The sequence below is a fragment of the Fistularia commersonii genome, chromosome 33 (assembly GCF_037954325.1).
Source record: "Fistularia commersonii isolate RoL2024-O1a breed Wild chromosome 33, RoL_Fcom_v1.0, whole genome shotgun sequence".
Taxonomy (NCBI): domain Eukaryota; kingdom Metazoa; phylum Chordata; class Actinopteri; order Syngnathiformes; family Fistulariidae; genus Fistularia; species Fistularia commersonii.
This window is the reverse complement of record NC_141316.1, coordinates 2,110,484-2,125,072: the sequence shown is the minus strand read 5'-3', so window position 1 is coordinate 2,125,072 and position 14,589 is coordinate 2,110,484. Positions and strand designations below refer to the sequence as shown.

The following is a 14,589-nucleotide window of genomic DNA, read 5'->3' as shown; positions in this document are numbered from 1 at the left end:
CACACGCTGTCAAGCGGTGGCCGCTGGGTCTCCGGTTTGTAAACGAAGCCGCTGCACGGAAACTCCGGAAGAATCGTCCGGTGGAACCGGAGCTGAACGCCAAAACTCTCGGTCCTGAAAGGAAGATAAAAATTAAATTAAAAAAAAACCCGGGCGTAATCCCGTCCATTGATTCTACATCAACCGCCAACGAGTATAAGGGGCAACAAATGTGCATCGTCTTGATTGACCGAAAATGTGTGAGAAGATAGATGATATTGAGATAAAATGACAAACCGGGGTCAGTGAATGAAAGTTAGCATGCCGTAGCAGGTGTTAATATTCGTTTTGCCACTTCTTTTGTCTTCTATACCTGAAACGACCCTAGGTGACCTACAATAACAGTTATGATAATATCAATATGTCGCATTTTAAGGAAGACGCCAAAAGGATAGAATACTTACTGACAATATTCATATTATTACTACAACAAGAACAATAATAATATATTAGTTTTTGAGGCCTTAGGCGTAGGGATCCACATCAAATCCGCTCCACCGCCATTACCGTGTCTTCCCACTCTCCGCCTTCTGCGTGTCAGCCTGCGGTGCAACCAACCTCATATTTCTACATCTATTTTTATTATTGTTGTCATTGGTAAACACGACATAACTGCCTTCCTCTTGTGGAATTCTATTGGTTCCTCGATGTGTCAGTCATTTGACTTCCGCCGGTTTGGCCGCTTTTGATTGGCTGATCCGCTTCTTTTTTTCCCCTTCTTCGCGGCGGTGGGTCGGAGCCGCTGTAACCCCGGTCTGGCACGTTCCTACCCAAATTCTCCACGGTGTAAAATTGGATCCCCCCTTTCTCACAAAATTAAACCCAATATACGCTCTCTCTTTCCCCGCAACCGAGAGCACATTAGCGCCCAAATACAACTCCACTAGCAACCTCAGAAGATGGCGGTGGTAAGCGGGATGTCGGGGTCGGCGGTAGCCCGGCTGGAGGGCCGAGAATTCGAGTACCTGATGAAGAAAAGGTCGGTAACCATCGGCCGGAACTCATCGCAGGGCTCGGTGGACGTGAGCATGGGACACTCCAGCTTCATCTCTCGGCGACACCTCGAGATATTCACCGCGGGAGAAGATGGCACGGGGACGGGGGAATTCTACCTCCGATGCCTTGGGAAAAACGGGGTGTTTGTTGATGGGGTGTTCCAGAGAAGAGGAGCTCCACCTCTACAGCTTCCACGAATGTAAGATTGTTGAATTGAGGCGTACAGAGAAAATGAACAGATTGGGTTGTCTTGTGCTGTTGTTGTTTTGTTGTCCCGCAGCGGTCGTTGCACGTGTTGTGTCAAGCGGCGGCGAGATACGTGCAGTCGGTTTGTATGGCGATAACGTCACGCCAAACTCCATGCCAGATACGCTGGTGTTATCACGCCGCCGCTCCTAGACAAACACAAACACCCAAAGAATGTGATTTGTGGCCTTTTTGGGGTCGTTTGCACTACCCGGACGATTCGGTGCCTGAAATGCCTGAATTCCTCCTCGCATTAAGATCACGAAGGATACATAATGTACCCCTATTTTGGTGGCTATTGTTAGCATTTTCCGTGAACACAAAACATGGGTTAATGGCTCATTTTTGTACAGAATTGATGCGCTGGATATTAGCGGAATTGAAGTGCCTGTCGTAAGGATTTACACGTCGCCTGGTATCCGTTTTTACAATGTAAGAATGTCTCAGTAGCCAACTGAAAATCTCGAAAATGGCGTGATTTCAATGGACTTCCATCGTGTGTTCGTGGTGTTGGAGTTCTGCTGTTGCGTCTCTCACGATAGCCGCCGCACGGACAAGCTAACGACTTGGTTACATGGATGAATAGACTCGCCGCTCGATATTTTCATTGAATATGTGATTAAGTCTCACCCAATATTCGAAATACGCTCGGTTATCTACACGTGTAACAGTGACTCAATGGTTGTCTAGTCTCTTGGGACGGTGTTGTTTCTCATTGCTGGCGGGGAGTCAACATTCCCTCATGTTTCCCGTCAGTATAAACTTACACGATTCAGCTTGTTTGCCCCTCAATTGTGTTGCAGTATCACGAAACTGTCACTAGACTGTGCAAACTCCCAACCTCACACATGTTGCGGTAGAATACACACACTCACATTACCACATGGGCAAAGTACTAATTCAGTATTAAGTGCCAGCACAGCGGTCCAAAAATATCCCATTAAGTATATATTAGACACCGTTACATAATAGTCATGGTGGACCTCCATTTTTAACCATGCCAAGCTGCATGTAGCCGGGCAAGTGGCTGATCCACTTTGTAATAAACCCTAGTTTCTACGTAATATATTTGGGATTTGATTTGTTTATGATCACTGATAAAAGTTTAGGCGTGAGCGTCAAAGTCACCCCCCCATCACCTCCTCTGCAGGTGTTGCTTTCGCTTCCCCAGCACCAGTATAAAGATCACCTTCACAGCCCTTTCCAGTGACAAGAAGGAGACAAGGAACGTGCCGGAGTCGCCGGTGAAGCCCGTCCAGCCTCAGATTTCCCCGCTTACCATCAACATTCCCGACAACATTGCCCATCTCATGAGCCCCCTGCCTTCACCCACCGGCACCATCAGGTGAGGGAGGCCTTAGTCAGTGATTTAAAACATTATCTTTTTTTTAACTGTTTTTCCCTGCTATGTCCGTCTCGGACGATGTTACTCATTGTCATGAAAATGTCGGGCTGAGGGAGTGGGGCTCAAAATGGTTAAAAAAAATTCGGAGAAATTCCGAGAAATTGGCTGGAAGTGGGGAGGAAATTAAGAAGTGTTTAAAACAGAACAACACCAGAGAGAAAAAGGGAAATGTAATATCTAATTGGGGAAATAACAGCTGTAACCACCAGATCAGTGCTGCTGCTGTGTTGGATTAATTTTTTTAGATGCCTTATGGGGTATTTAAATCAAAGTGGAATTAAAATGCTCATCATCCAGAGACAAAATCAGTTTGTTATCATGTCTGTCTGACGTGACTTTTAAGATGAGCCGTTTTTCACATTACCGAATATAATATGACATCTCTCAATATTGTCCATCTCTGTTACATGTTGCGGTATCTTTGTCTGGATGTGACGGATACTGTCATACTGTTCTGACAAACATTAATATGTGGGTTGTTGTTTTTTTTTTTTTTTTTAAATCAACCTCAGTGCAGCAAACTCCTGCCCGTCAAGTCCACGGGGGGCGGGACTCTCCAGCTACAGGACAGGTCGTGTTCTGACCTCTGACCTTATAGGGGATAACTCGCAGTCGGAAAATGACAAGGAGGCCTCAGGGGAAGACAGCCCAAAGGTGAGTGTGTATGTCTGCATCACAGTGAATCTGCGGAGTTAGTGCGCTGCAGGCTTTGCACACTTTCTCCTGCTGCCTTGAATTTTCTGAACATCCTTGTTACTCATTGAAGTCTAAAAATTGCCCAACACTTAACAGAGTAGACTTTGGAATACAGACCCTGTGTGAACTTTTCTGGGTGAGTCTGCTTTTTTGTGTTTCATGCTAATGCTGTTGTGTAAGGCAAATTACTGAGGAAATGTCTCATGCATAGCACAAGCATCTTTGAACACATTCATATATGGGTGTGCTAGTGCCAACACAATGAATAAAATTAAAAGTACAATCAATAAAAGATTATCAATGCAGAAACAATGCAAGAGCAATGAAACAGCAAGAAAGTCACTGATTTATTCCTTCTTAGTCTGTTTTATCCAAACGTCTATCCTCTGTTTGCTTTATGCAACAAAGGGAAGTCTGGCTCAACACACTGTCATTCCACTATAGTTTGGCCAAAGAATGTTAGCTGGCTTGGATTCCTGTAGGGCCTACATTAATCTTGTACATTAATGCCGCAGAGGAACCCTGTTGTACTGGAGCATCTGTGTGTGATGGTAAATGTCCCAAACACATTGGTACGGTATATACATATATGATTTTGTCTCCATCTTCCCCAATGCGGAGGAGAAAAGCATGGCCTCAAACTAGGCGTGTCTATGATGAAAACGTAAGTGGCGCGTGTTTGTTAGCGCCAGCTCTCTCTCTCTGCGTCCTAGACACTACAACCTCGTCAAATGCCTTAAGACCATCAATAGGCGGTGTCTGATCATCTGATATAGTCAGATGTTGGGGACCATTGTGATGGGGTTGATATAAAATAGCATCAGCATACAGAGAAGAGAAAGGAGTTGGAAGTTGTTTATCATATGAAAAGATTATACACAATCATATTTCTGCATGGGAGTATTCTGTCGTTCAGGTCGACCCTTGCACGTCCACTGGTTCAGAATCCATGTGGACAGTACATCTTGATGCACCAGGATATCGTTGCGCCCCTGAAGTTATCATGTCTCTTTGTGTCCACAGGATGACTCGAAACCCCCATATTCCTACGCACAGCTAATAGTCCAAGCGATCACAATGGCCCCCGACAAACAGCTAACCCTGAATGGAATCTACACCCACATCACCAAGAACTACCCCTACTACAGAACCGCTGACAAAGGCTGGCAGGTCAGTGACTTGGTTACACTGCTCTGATTGAATCAGTGGCAGCTTCTTCACCAAAGTTATTCAAGGAAATGCGCCATTTGCCGGCATTCTTACCCTCTCTGCAGGATGTGTCAAGAGGCATGTCTTACTCACTACATGCCGGGCCCAGGGCTCATTAGTTATGTGGTCAAAAATGTAAGAGGCGTGTTTAAAATGTGCACCACGCAGGGCTGGAATTACAAATCAATGGATCCAGTGGAGTGAAGTGTAACCGGAGCTGCTGCTCAAAACACAAGCTGTGCGAGTTTGATGCCGGGTTGTTATACCAAGCAGGATTTAAGGATGTGGCAAACAAAAGAAACCACCAACATCACTGATCTGATGAAAGGACATAAATTAAGTATTTTATGTCAGTACTCTGATAAAGGGATTTTTTTTGTCATTTCACCTGTTTATGTTGTTGTATGTTCTGTAACTACAACTAAAAGATTCTATGGAAATCAGCTCAATACTCAGAAAGTGAAGTTTTCCACAAATTTAATATGAAGTCCAAGTCAGTTTCTTTTTAAAGGCTTTCTTATTTTCTCTCTTTTGTTGTCGATTTTTTGATAGCCTTCCCGCAAATCTTTATTAGATCATTTCCTGCTGCCTTTCAGATGCTCATTTTCTGAATTTTAACGGTGACTAATTGCCAGTTACACTCCTTAGATTTCTCTGGAGGGGGAAAAAAAGCTGCAAAAATTTCCAGAGGGGAAATCAGCGGTTGACAAACCAGCAGAATGTTAAATAAAAATAATTGTTGAAAACCTAGAGTTTCATGACAGAGATCCATGTCTGGATGTACTGTAGACAGTAAAATTATGTATCGTGGTCTCAAGATGTTCAGAGTATAGGTGTATGTTTCTTCGAAGTGAGACAACTTTGTACAGAATATAGCACAGTCCAGCTCTAGATGTGAGTCGTTGATCTATGGTGATCTAAGTTGTTTGAAACACACCCGATCGGAATTTTTGGGGCAAAGAAAAATATTTGCTTTGTTTTCATGAAGCAAGACTCCTGTGTCTAACATGTCCTCATGTCTCCGTGTAGAACTCAATCCGCCACAATCTGTCTCTGAACCGGTACTTCATCAAAGTGGCTCGCTCCCAGGAGGAGCCGGGAAAGGGCTCATTCTGGAGGATCGACCCGGCCTCCGAGGGCAAGCTGATAGAACAAGCCTTCAGGAAACGAAGGCCCCGGGGTGTGCCTTGCTTTAGGACCCCTGTAGGACCGCTCTCCTCCAGGTATGTCCCAGCCCTTTTCTGCTTTCTTCCAGACAAGAGCGGGGATCTTCCTCCGTGTGAATTGCCACATCCTCTCTTCCCAGGAGTGCTCCAGCCTCACCAAACCACACAGGGGTTCTGTCTGCCCACTCCAGTGGGGTCCAGACCCCAGACAGCCTGTCCAGAGAAGGTTCCCCGGTCCCCATGGAGCCAGAGCCCACCCCACCACCGGCCCCTACTCCTGCTGCCACCGTCCAGCCCAAACTCGCGGTCATCCAGGAAGCTCGCTTTGCACAGAACTCCCCTGGTAAAACCCCTGCCGCTCTAAGCGTAGTGAATATTGAAAGCATTTCAAATGGTTAGGTATGTTACATTTGTGATGCAATGTCCACTTTATTCAGGAGCGTGTTTCTTCAGATATCAATCAGCTTTTCCTGTAACCGAATTTAATTTGTAACACTTTTTATATAAATCATCTTTCATTATGGCACATGTTTTTCTTTTATCCACCAAGTCTATTAGGTGCCCGTAAAGGCCTCGCCTCAGACTTGCCCATACTTGGTTAGTTGACCTCAGACCCCCGTCCTCTCTCAGGCTCCCCGCTCAGCAACCAGCCGGTACTGATCGCCGTGCAACGTCAGCTGCCTCAGACGACCATGAAGCCTGTGACTTACGCCATGGCAACGCCAGCCATCGTAACGACAACGGTCAGCCCCGCCCCCGTCATGCAGACCGTGCACGTGGTCCACCAGATCCCGGCCGTCACGATGGCAACTGTCGGCGGACAGCCGGCTCCTACAGTGAACCAAGAACCTCAGGAGAACGGAGGAGGGGACCACCCAGAGGTGAAAGGTGAGACCCCAGACTTGGCCCTCGCAGACGTCGAGCATGCTTGCTGTATTTTACCGGATTATGTTTGTGTGTGTGTGCGCAGTAAAAGTGGAGGCGGTTCCGTCGATCACGGCCTCGTCTATAGGTGGAGTCAGTCGCATCATCCAGAGCTCGCAGGCCGCCCCCCTGACCACAGTGACCATCATGCAGCAGACCCCCCTCGGCCAGCACCAACTCCCCATCAAGGCCATCACACAGAACGGGACACACTTGGTCCCAATCAGCTCCACTGCCAGTACAGGTGACTCACTCATTCACTCTTAAGCTTCTGTTTGAGCTCAGACATGAGAAATATGTAATATTAAAATGGAAACATATTTTTCACTGCCTGTTGAAACAGGCCTGAGTTAGAATTTTTTTAAACCCGACATCGACCACTCACGGGGTGCTCTAAAATTTGTTCCATTATCAGCGCAGTGTCAAATCCCCCTGGGATTTTTCAGCAGTAATGTGGACTTTCTAGTTAGTTCATTTTACCCCCAGTTTTCTTTTTCAGTCCCTTCTTTACTGATTTTCCACTGAAAATCATCTGCTCACCGCATTTCCGACCTGCTTCTGCCACCTATACAGCACTGATGACTCAGTGTCTTATTCTGTATGAGCATCAGCAGTGCGTTTTTTTTTATTTCCAGTGACAGTGTTCGATCCACCGAACACTCTTTGCGCACTTCCATCAAGAAGTGACTCACAACATATTTAAAATGAAGCAGAGCGTCCACTACTCTGCTGATACAGGTCGCAATGCTAATGGTTGACACGTAAATGTCGACAAGTTAGAACACCGCGCTGAAGCAGCCATTAGATACTTTGCATCAGTCAGCTCTGCGTGTCACGGCTATCATGGTGAAAAGGATGCGTTTTGCTTTTCTTGTTTATTTCTTTTTTACTCCCGTTTGAAATGCAGGACCCTTTGTTCAATGACATTGATGTAATCGCATGCCTATAAATGAGCCTCACCTACATCTGTCATTTGTGAGAACAGAGAGCATAGCAAGTTCCTTCAATTTGTACTACAACAAAACATGCCAAAAGTAAATTTGAGGCCCTCCTTGGAGACACTTGGAATATAAGCATGAAGTGGTACCAGCACTGACCAGTCGGTGTTTGAATACGCTGAAGAAGGATTTCATGTCCGTCTAATTTTTTTTTTTTTTTTTTTATAAAGCAATTGCCTTCAAAATGACAGTAGTTTGGAGTTGTCGACTGGAAAACACAAAAAAGGACCATGGCTTTGGAAGGCTTACCAAGTGCTGTTTCAAATTAGACAATATTATTCCAGAATATCAGACAAACCGTATCAAAATATGTCCAGCACACAAATTGTTAGGTTTCTAAAGGCATAGAATAGTTACATACCAGTTGTGCTCCTTTCCTGCTGGCATACAAGGGATGTCCTTCAGCATCCACTGCCCCTGTACTGGACTGTTCTGTCCGTGGGCTGTGTGCAGAGTGCAACACTGAAAATCATCCCTCGTGGCTCTCGACTGGACAAATAGGACGGTGTCGCTCGCCATCTGACGTTCCCTCATGACGATCTGGAGTCATTTTGGAGAGGCCAATCTGCTCGGTTTGGTCCCGCATGTCCAGATCTTTTGCTGAAAAAGTCCACGGAAAAGTCAAGTCAGATTTTATTTATATGGTATCAAATCCCAACACACTTTTCCATGCAGAGCAGGTCTGGACCACACTCTGTAAAATGATTTACAGAAGCCCAACATTTCCCCATGAGCAAGCGCTTAGCAACAGTGGCGAGGAAACACTCCCTTTGTGAATCCTTGGACTGATCCGCGCTCCCTGTGGTGGGTGGCCTTCTGTCTCGACAGAGACATGGCACTGGTGTAAAAATTGTCCACAAACAGATAATATCCAGTGCCCAGTTAGTTGTTTGAGATTAGGTAGTTGTTTCGACTCATCGCTTAGTCCCTTTCCAGCTCTGTTCATGTGATCTTTCTTTGTAAATAAAAAAGTCCCAAGTGTGACCGTTAGATGAATCGGCAAGAATATATAGCAAGTAGCCCCAGCGTACAAGCAGGCTCTTCATGTACATCTTCAGGCCAAGGCTGGCTTTGGTGCAACTGTACTGTCATTGATGGAAATGAGAGAGATGATTCTGACTATATCTACTATATCTCTTTATATCTTGGACCCCAGTATCATTCCAGTACTCTTCATTGATTGCTAAAACCCTGGTTTCCCTACCTCTGGTGCTGCACCCATGACCTCCACTTCACGTTCCTCTTAAGGGAGAGGTTCCTTTCCCAGGAACTGGGGGATGGAGCTCCTCTTCGGAATATGTGCTCTGCACGCTGGGCCATTTGCTTTCTCGGAAAGCAATAGCCGGGACCCAGTCCTTGTCTAAATCTTCCTTGAGAGGCCTTATTAAGAACAACGTGCTCTTCAAATAGTGCCTGTACCTCCAGACGTCAATGTCCATCTCTGAATGCACTTCGTCGGAGTCGTCAATATCAGACGTAAACATACCGTCGCTCCGTGAACTTCTCGCAATGTATTTTTTCCTTCGTAGGAAACAGAAATGGCAGCACAGTGGTGCAGTAGTTCGCTCTTCCAACTCGCAGCAAGAAGGATCTTGGTTCTCCAGTTTCCTCCAAAATCATGGCTATGGTTAATTGGAGTCCCCAAATTCCCCAAATGTGTGAAAGAGGGAGTGTATGGTTCTATGCTGTTTTATGTGGCCGTGTGTTAGACTGACAACTGGCCCAGGGTAAACCCTGTCTCTTACCCAGTGACAGCTGACATAAGTGCCAGCATCCCCACCACCAAGAGTGCAGGATAAGCAGAAGACAATGGCTGAATAAGAGAGGAAGAGGAGGAAACAAAACTCTGCAACCATAGATATCGAACTCCTCCAAGCTATCTGTTGCTTCGGTTCTGAAGTTGTTGCATGTGTGTTTAGTTGCAGTAAGAAGAAAATTCACTTACCAACCAGAAATTTTTTGTCTTTTGAATTTCACTGGCTATTTGATGCAGCAGTTGCTGTTTAAAATTTGCTGCAATTGGTCCAAGCCCTAAATATAAGAGTAGGAGCTGGTGCCTCTTCATGCATCAGCCTCTAATGTCTTTGTGTCATTGCAGGCAGAATAAACAGTTGTCCATTGGGTCATGGAAGGTGTCAGTCAAAAGTACAACTTTCAAGAGCTGTTTTGGTATCCCATTGACACTAATGCACATGGGCTAACTGAAGTTACAGTCAAAACTATACAGAAAATGCATAGGGCAAAAACAGTGAGTTTACAGCAGCAGACAGCATGTTTTTATGGATATAGAGCTTGGTGTGGTTTGGTTAGCTGAAGTTTTATCTGCTTTTGGAATACCGTGATTTTTCATAGGTGCGTAGCGTACATTTTTTTTGTGTGTTTCCAACTGTTCTGAGATAAGTAGCTGTGATTGCATCCAGAAGTGGTGTGAATCTTTTTAATATCAAGACACCTTGCTTTCCAGGAGGGGGGGAATTTAAACCTTGGCTAAGCCTGACATCAAGAAATGGCCCGGGGGTCCAGACGTATCAGTCTTTGGTTGACGCAAATATAATTTACCTACCTGTGTGCTGCATGTGCTATTGGAAGACACCTCTAGAGGGCACACTACAGACCCCAGACTTTAAGGAGCACCAACGTTTTCTTGGTCCTTAACTCTAAATGTTTCTAAAACTGACAGAATGGGTGTGGATTTTTTTTGTTTGTTTATTTTTTTCCACATCAGGAAAAAGGGCATTGAATTAACACATTAGTTTATTTCACAAATCTGCTGAGGATCGATCACTCTTCAAACTTTTAGCCTTCGATTTAATGTCCCAGGACTTTATAGCACCCCAACCATTCATTAAAAAATTCATAATCACCCTATGTGGCTGTCAAAGTACCTATTTGTGTTATCCATCCATCCATCTTCTGCCGCTTATCCTGAACTCAGGGTTCATGAGTCTATGAGTCTATCCCAGCTGTCATCGGACGAGAGGCGGGGTAAACCCTGGACGGATCGCCAGTCAATCGCAGGGCCGCATACAAAGACAGACAACCAATCGCTCACTCACTCATTTGGGGCAATTTTCCCATTTTTTTTCCGATTAACCCGCTCCATGTTTTTTGGACTGTGGCAGGAAAGCCACGCAGACGAGGGGAGAACATGCAAACTCCACACAGAAACGTCCCCTTGTCGGAATCGAAACCGAGTCCTGCGTGCTGTGAGGCCAAACCACTGCGCCACCGTGCCGCCCCTTATTTGTGTTATACAATTGTGATAGCACATGTTTAGTATTGTCTGGTTTAAAATTGAAAAAAAAACATGATATTGTTTTTGAACATTTTCTGGGTCATTTACTATCTATTTTTAAACTTGAAAATCAACAAGAAAGAACTTGGCATTCAGTATATTGCAAGAAAATAATTGAATATCAGTCATTGCACAAAATTATCTCTCAATCAGGAAGATTTGACATTTTGTGGAAAAAAGGACACTTTTCTCACACTGAGCTAGCATATTCTTTCTCAACATTTTCTTTCTGTTTTTTTTTTTTTTCTTTTTTTCTCCAAAGTAGCCGTTGCAAACCCCCTCCACCTCCTGGCGACGCACGCCTCCGTGTCCGCCTCGCTCCCCACCAAGAGGCAGAACGGGGACGTGCAGGAGCCCCCCGAATCCAAGAGGCTGAAAACATCGGAGGAGGCAGAGGGCAACGGATCCGCTGCTATCACCGCCACGGACAGAGCCGGGGAGGGAGGGGCCAGTGAACAGGTGGGCGACAAGTAGCCCTGCATCTGTACACGCCCTGCCTCCCCCACCCACCCCCGTCGCATTGAGCCTCACACCTTCCACACTCGGACCCCTCCCCTGTCATCTACTCCACGGTGCCAAACAGAGAAGACTTGCGGATTAAAGAATGTTCACAGCCTCCCTCTTCTTCTTCTTCCTCCTCGGAGAACGTGATGCAAAAACTAAAGACCAAACTGAAAAAAAAAAAAAAAAGTCAGAGAAGAAGCACACGGCCGCGGCCAGGACGCACAGGCGTCCTGCTAGCATCACAGTGTGTCACCGGGGGGTGTGCGTGCTGCCGAAGGTCATGTGTGTGCGTGTGTATGTGAACATGTGGACATTCCCATCCTCTCGGGCAGCTAGCCTCCATGTCTCCAGCCCCCGCCACCCCACCCTTCTCAGTCGTGAGTAGATATGCAGTATTCCGTCGTTCAAAGTGTGTCTGCGGATCTCTTTTGATTGTTGCTCCATTTCCAGAGGAACAGATCCAGACCTAGTAATAATTCAAGCTATAAGTGGGGTCCCGATGAACATTGAAACCATCGCCCAATACTTAGGTTAATCACCTTTTTTTTTTGTTTGTTTTTTTATTTTATTTGTTTTTGTTTGTTTCTTGTTTTTTTTTGTATGTGGACTTTGTTCAGTGAAACGAATGTAGTCTTCTCTTTCCTTTTTTAAAGAAAACACTATCCACGGCGCGGATGTCCTGCTCATTCATGCCACTAAAAATTTTCACCACTTGACATCTGCAGAGTTTTTCATATTTTATCAGTAAGATTTAAGAAAAAAAAAAATAAACAAAAAAAAGGAACTTAAGCGTTATATTCCCATGCGTATTTGATCACGTGCTTCATCCTGCCTGCATGTTACGGATCTAGAGACAATGTACTTGAGCAGATAATCTGAATATGGAACTGAAGAAAATGTAGACTGAATCTATGCTATATGATTCTGACCAGTGCTGCACTTAACCCTGTTTTAGTTCGAATTTAAATCACCCCTCCAGCCCCTTCCTGTCCCGCCCCGCAACCCCTGTCATCACTGGCTGTGTTTGTTCTCTTTGTGTTGAAGTTGACGGTCCGTTTGCTCGATTTATTTTATTCTGTTCAGGCGACTAAATACGTCTCACCAGATTGTATTCTATGTTACACCAGGAAGAAAAAAAAATGATAGGTGTTTGTTCTGCTTCAGTGGCTAAACGCTTTTTTTTATATATATATATAAATATATATATATAAATTTATTTAAAACACTCCCAGTTTGTGTTTCATTGAGTTGGGGGAAAAACAGCATCCGTGTACAGAGAAAGGCTGGTTGATGCGGCCAAACTAATACCACAATAGTTAGTGCACCTTATCTCTCATTCAATACAAATCATTAGCTTTATTTTTGTATACAATACACAAAGCAAATAAATCCCCTGAATATGTTCACAGCATTACAAGGCTCAAACAGTGTGTTTAAATGGGAGGTGTTTAATCTTATTTCTTGTTTTTATTTATTTATTTGTTTGTTTGTTTATTTTTGATGCAGTTACCTTTTAAGATCACTGAAACCATTTATTGGCCTTTTCCCCCTTTGTCTCGTAGGTAATTTTCTGCTTATTTCAAGGCAGTTTGCTGTTAATTTCATGTAAATTTGGAAGATATTTCTGATATTCTGCTGCAAAGTTTTTTTTTTTAGCAGTTTGTCAAAGACATTTAGCATCATTCATTTTTACAGGGATCTCCAGGAATTGTATGGACGAGCTTCCACTCAGTGTTGCCCTGAGGTTTGAGCGCAGCTCGGTACACATCCAGCCAAATTTGTGTGTGACATTTCCTCTCGCTCAGAACAAGATACCAAGGAAAACTATAAAAGTGTCAGCCGGGTATTTCTGTGGCAGCAACACACAGTGACAGACCTCGCCGCCGTCAGTGAAAGAGAGCTTCCTTTCTGGTGTTTCTATCATTCCTTTATAAATAAATGAACGGGGTTGCAAATGTGCAACGGTTGACCTGTTGTAAAATACTAGAAGCCATGAATAGCAAAATGTGAAGCAACGAACCCCGTTTCCCCAAAATGTGTCAGTCATCACTAAAACAAAACTGAAAAGAAGTTTAGAACTCAACAGGAACAGAAACAGTAACATTTTGTCAATATTTAGCAAAAATTACTTGAAAATATCTGAATTGGAAGGGAAAAGCTGAAAATTTGTTTCAAGGAACACACAAGAAACGTGAAAGAATTGAGATTTTTAGGATTTCTTTAAACATCAAATTACCATAAAATCTTAAATTGCATGTAGATGGAACTTATTGAAATGTTTCTAATAGCTTGCACAGGAGACAGCCCTTAAAGCTTCAATGTAAAAGCAAAATTTATTCACAAATTTATTCAACGCAGGATTTACAATCATTCCACATGTGAGATACGAGTTGGCTTTGAGTTTGTGCAGCATCTCTCTGTGTTCTGTGAGCGAGTGCTGAGACACAGACATACAATCTGATGCAAGAGTGAAATATTGTTGAAGTTTAAAAAAAAAAACTTATTTCTGCATATTAGCCACAATCTACATTGTGCATCCACACCAAACAGACCTGATTATAATGCAGGCAAAACAGGTTCCCTGATTCGCGTTGATCTAAATGTACAGTACTTGCAGTTCAGTTCCCAGATTCAACAAGTTTTTCCAGGGGGTCATATAATGTAACACACACACGCACAGCGAGAATCAATCACATTAATAGACCTTCCTCACTGCAGGCTAACATGGGTGATACTGATCACTTTAATTGAACTTCTATGGCTAAATTGTTAATGGAGTAAGTACACCTGTGTTGACCTGCCGGTTGTCCTAACGGCTGCTGAGAGAAAGAAAGTTTGTTTAAACATTTGCTTTGGCTTTTGGAGGAATTTCATCTATATTATTTTATTAAATCTCGAAACCAGTTTACTAAGGTTGTTGGCCATGAAAGTTGCAGACTGCCAGAAATGTCCCATTTTTTTTCTTAATCACAACAGATTTGAATTAGGTATCGCTAGAGAAATTGCACCAAAATGTTTAAAAGGGCACCTTTATCGTTTCAGTTTTGACCTAATACTTGAACATAAACACAGGTTATAATTACAAGGAACTGTTTTTCCTATTTATTTGAA

General features: G+C 44.0%; 1 protein-coding gene across 2 annotated transcripts; it reads left to right on the top strand.

The window, feature by feature from the left end:
* Positions 1–744: 744 nt before the first annotated feature.
* On the top strand, positions 745–12,703 carry foxk2a (forkhead box K2a). Of its 2 annotated transcripts, none has more exons than XM_086140813.1 (9): positions 745–1,234; positions 2,432–2,626; positions 3,199–3,340; positions 4,406–4,552; positions 5,621–5,814; positions 5,898–6,100; positions 6,388–6,645; positions 6,728–6,925; positions 11,240–12,703. In XM_086140813.1, the coding sequence occupies exons 1-9, from the start codon at positions 939–941 to the stop codon at positions 11,446–11,448; spliced, it is 1,842 nt and encodes a 613-aa protein (XP_085996939.1). In that variant the 5' UTR covers positions 745–938; the 3' UTR covers positions 11,449–12,703. The 2 variants fall into 2 exon arrangements, with proteins under 2 accessions (XP_085996939.1, XP_085996936.1); XM_086140810.1 differs by having other exon boundaries at positions 762–1,234; positions 11,237–12,284.
* Positions 12,704–14,589: the final 1,886 nt, after the last annotated feature.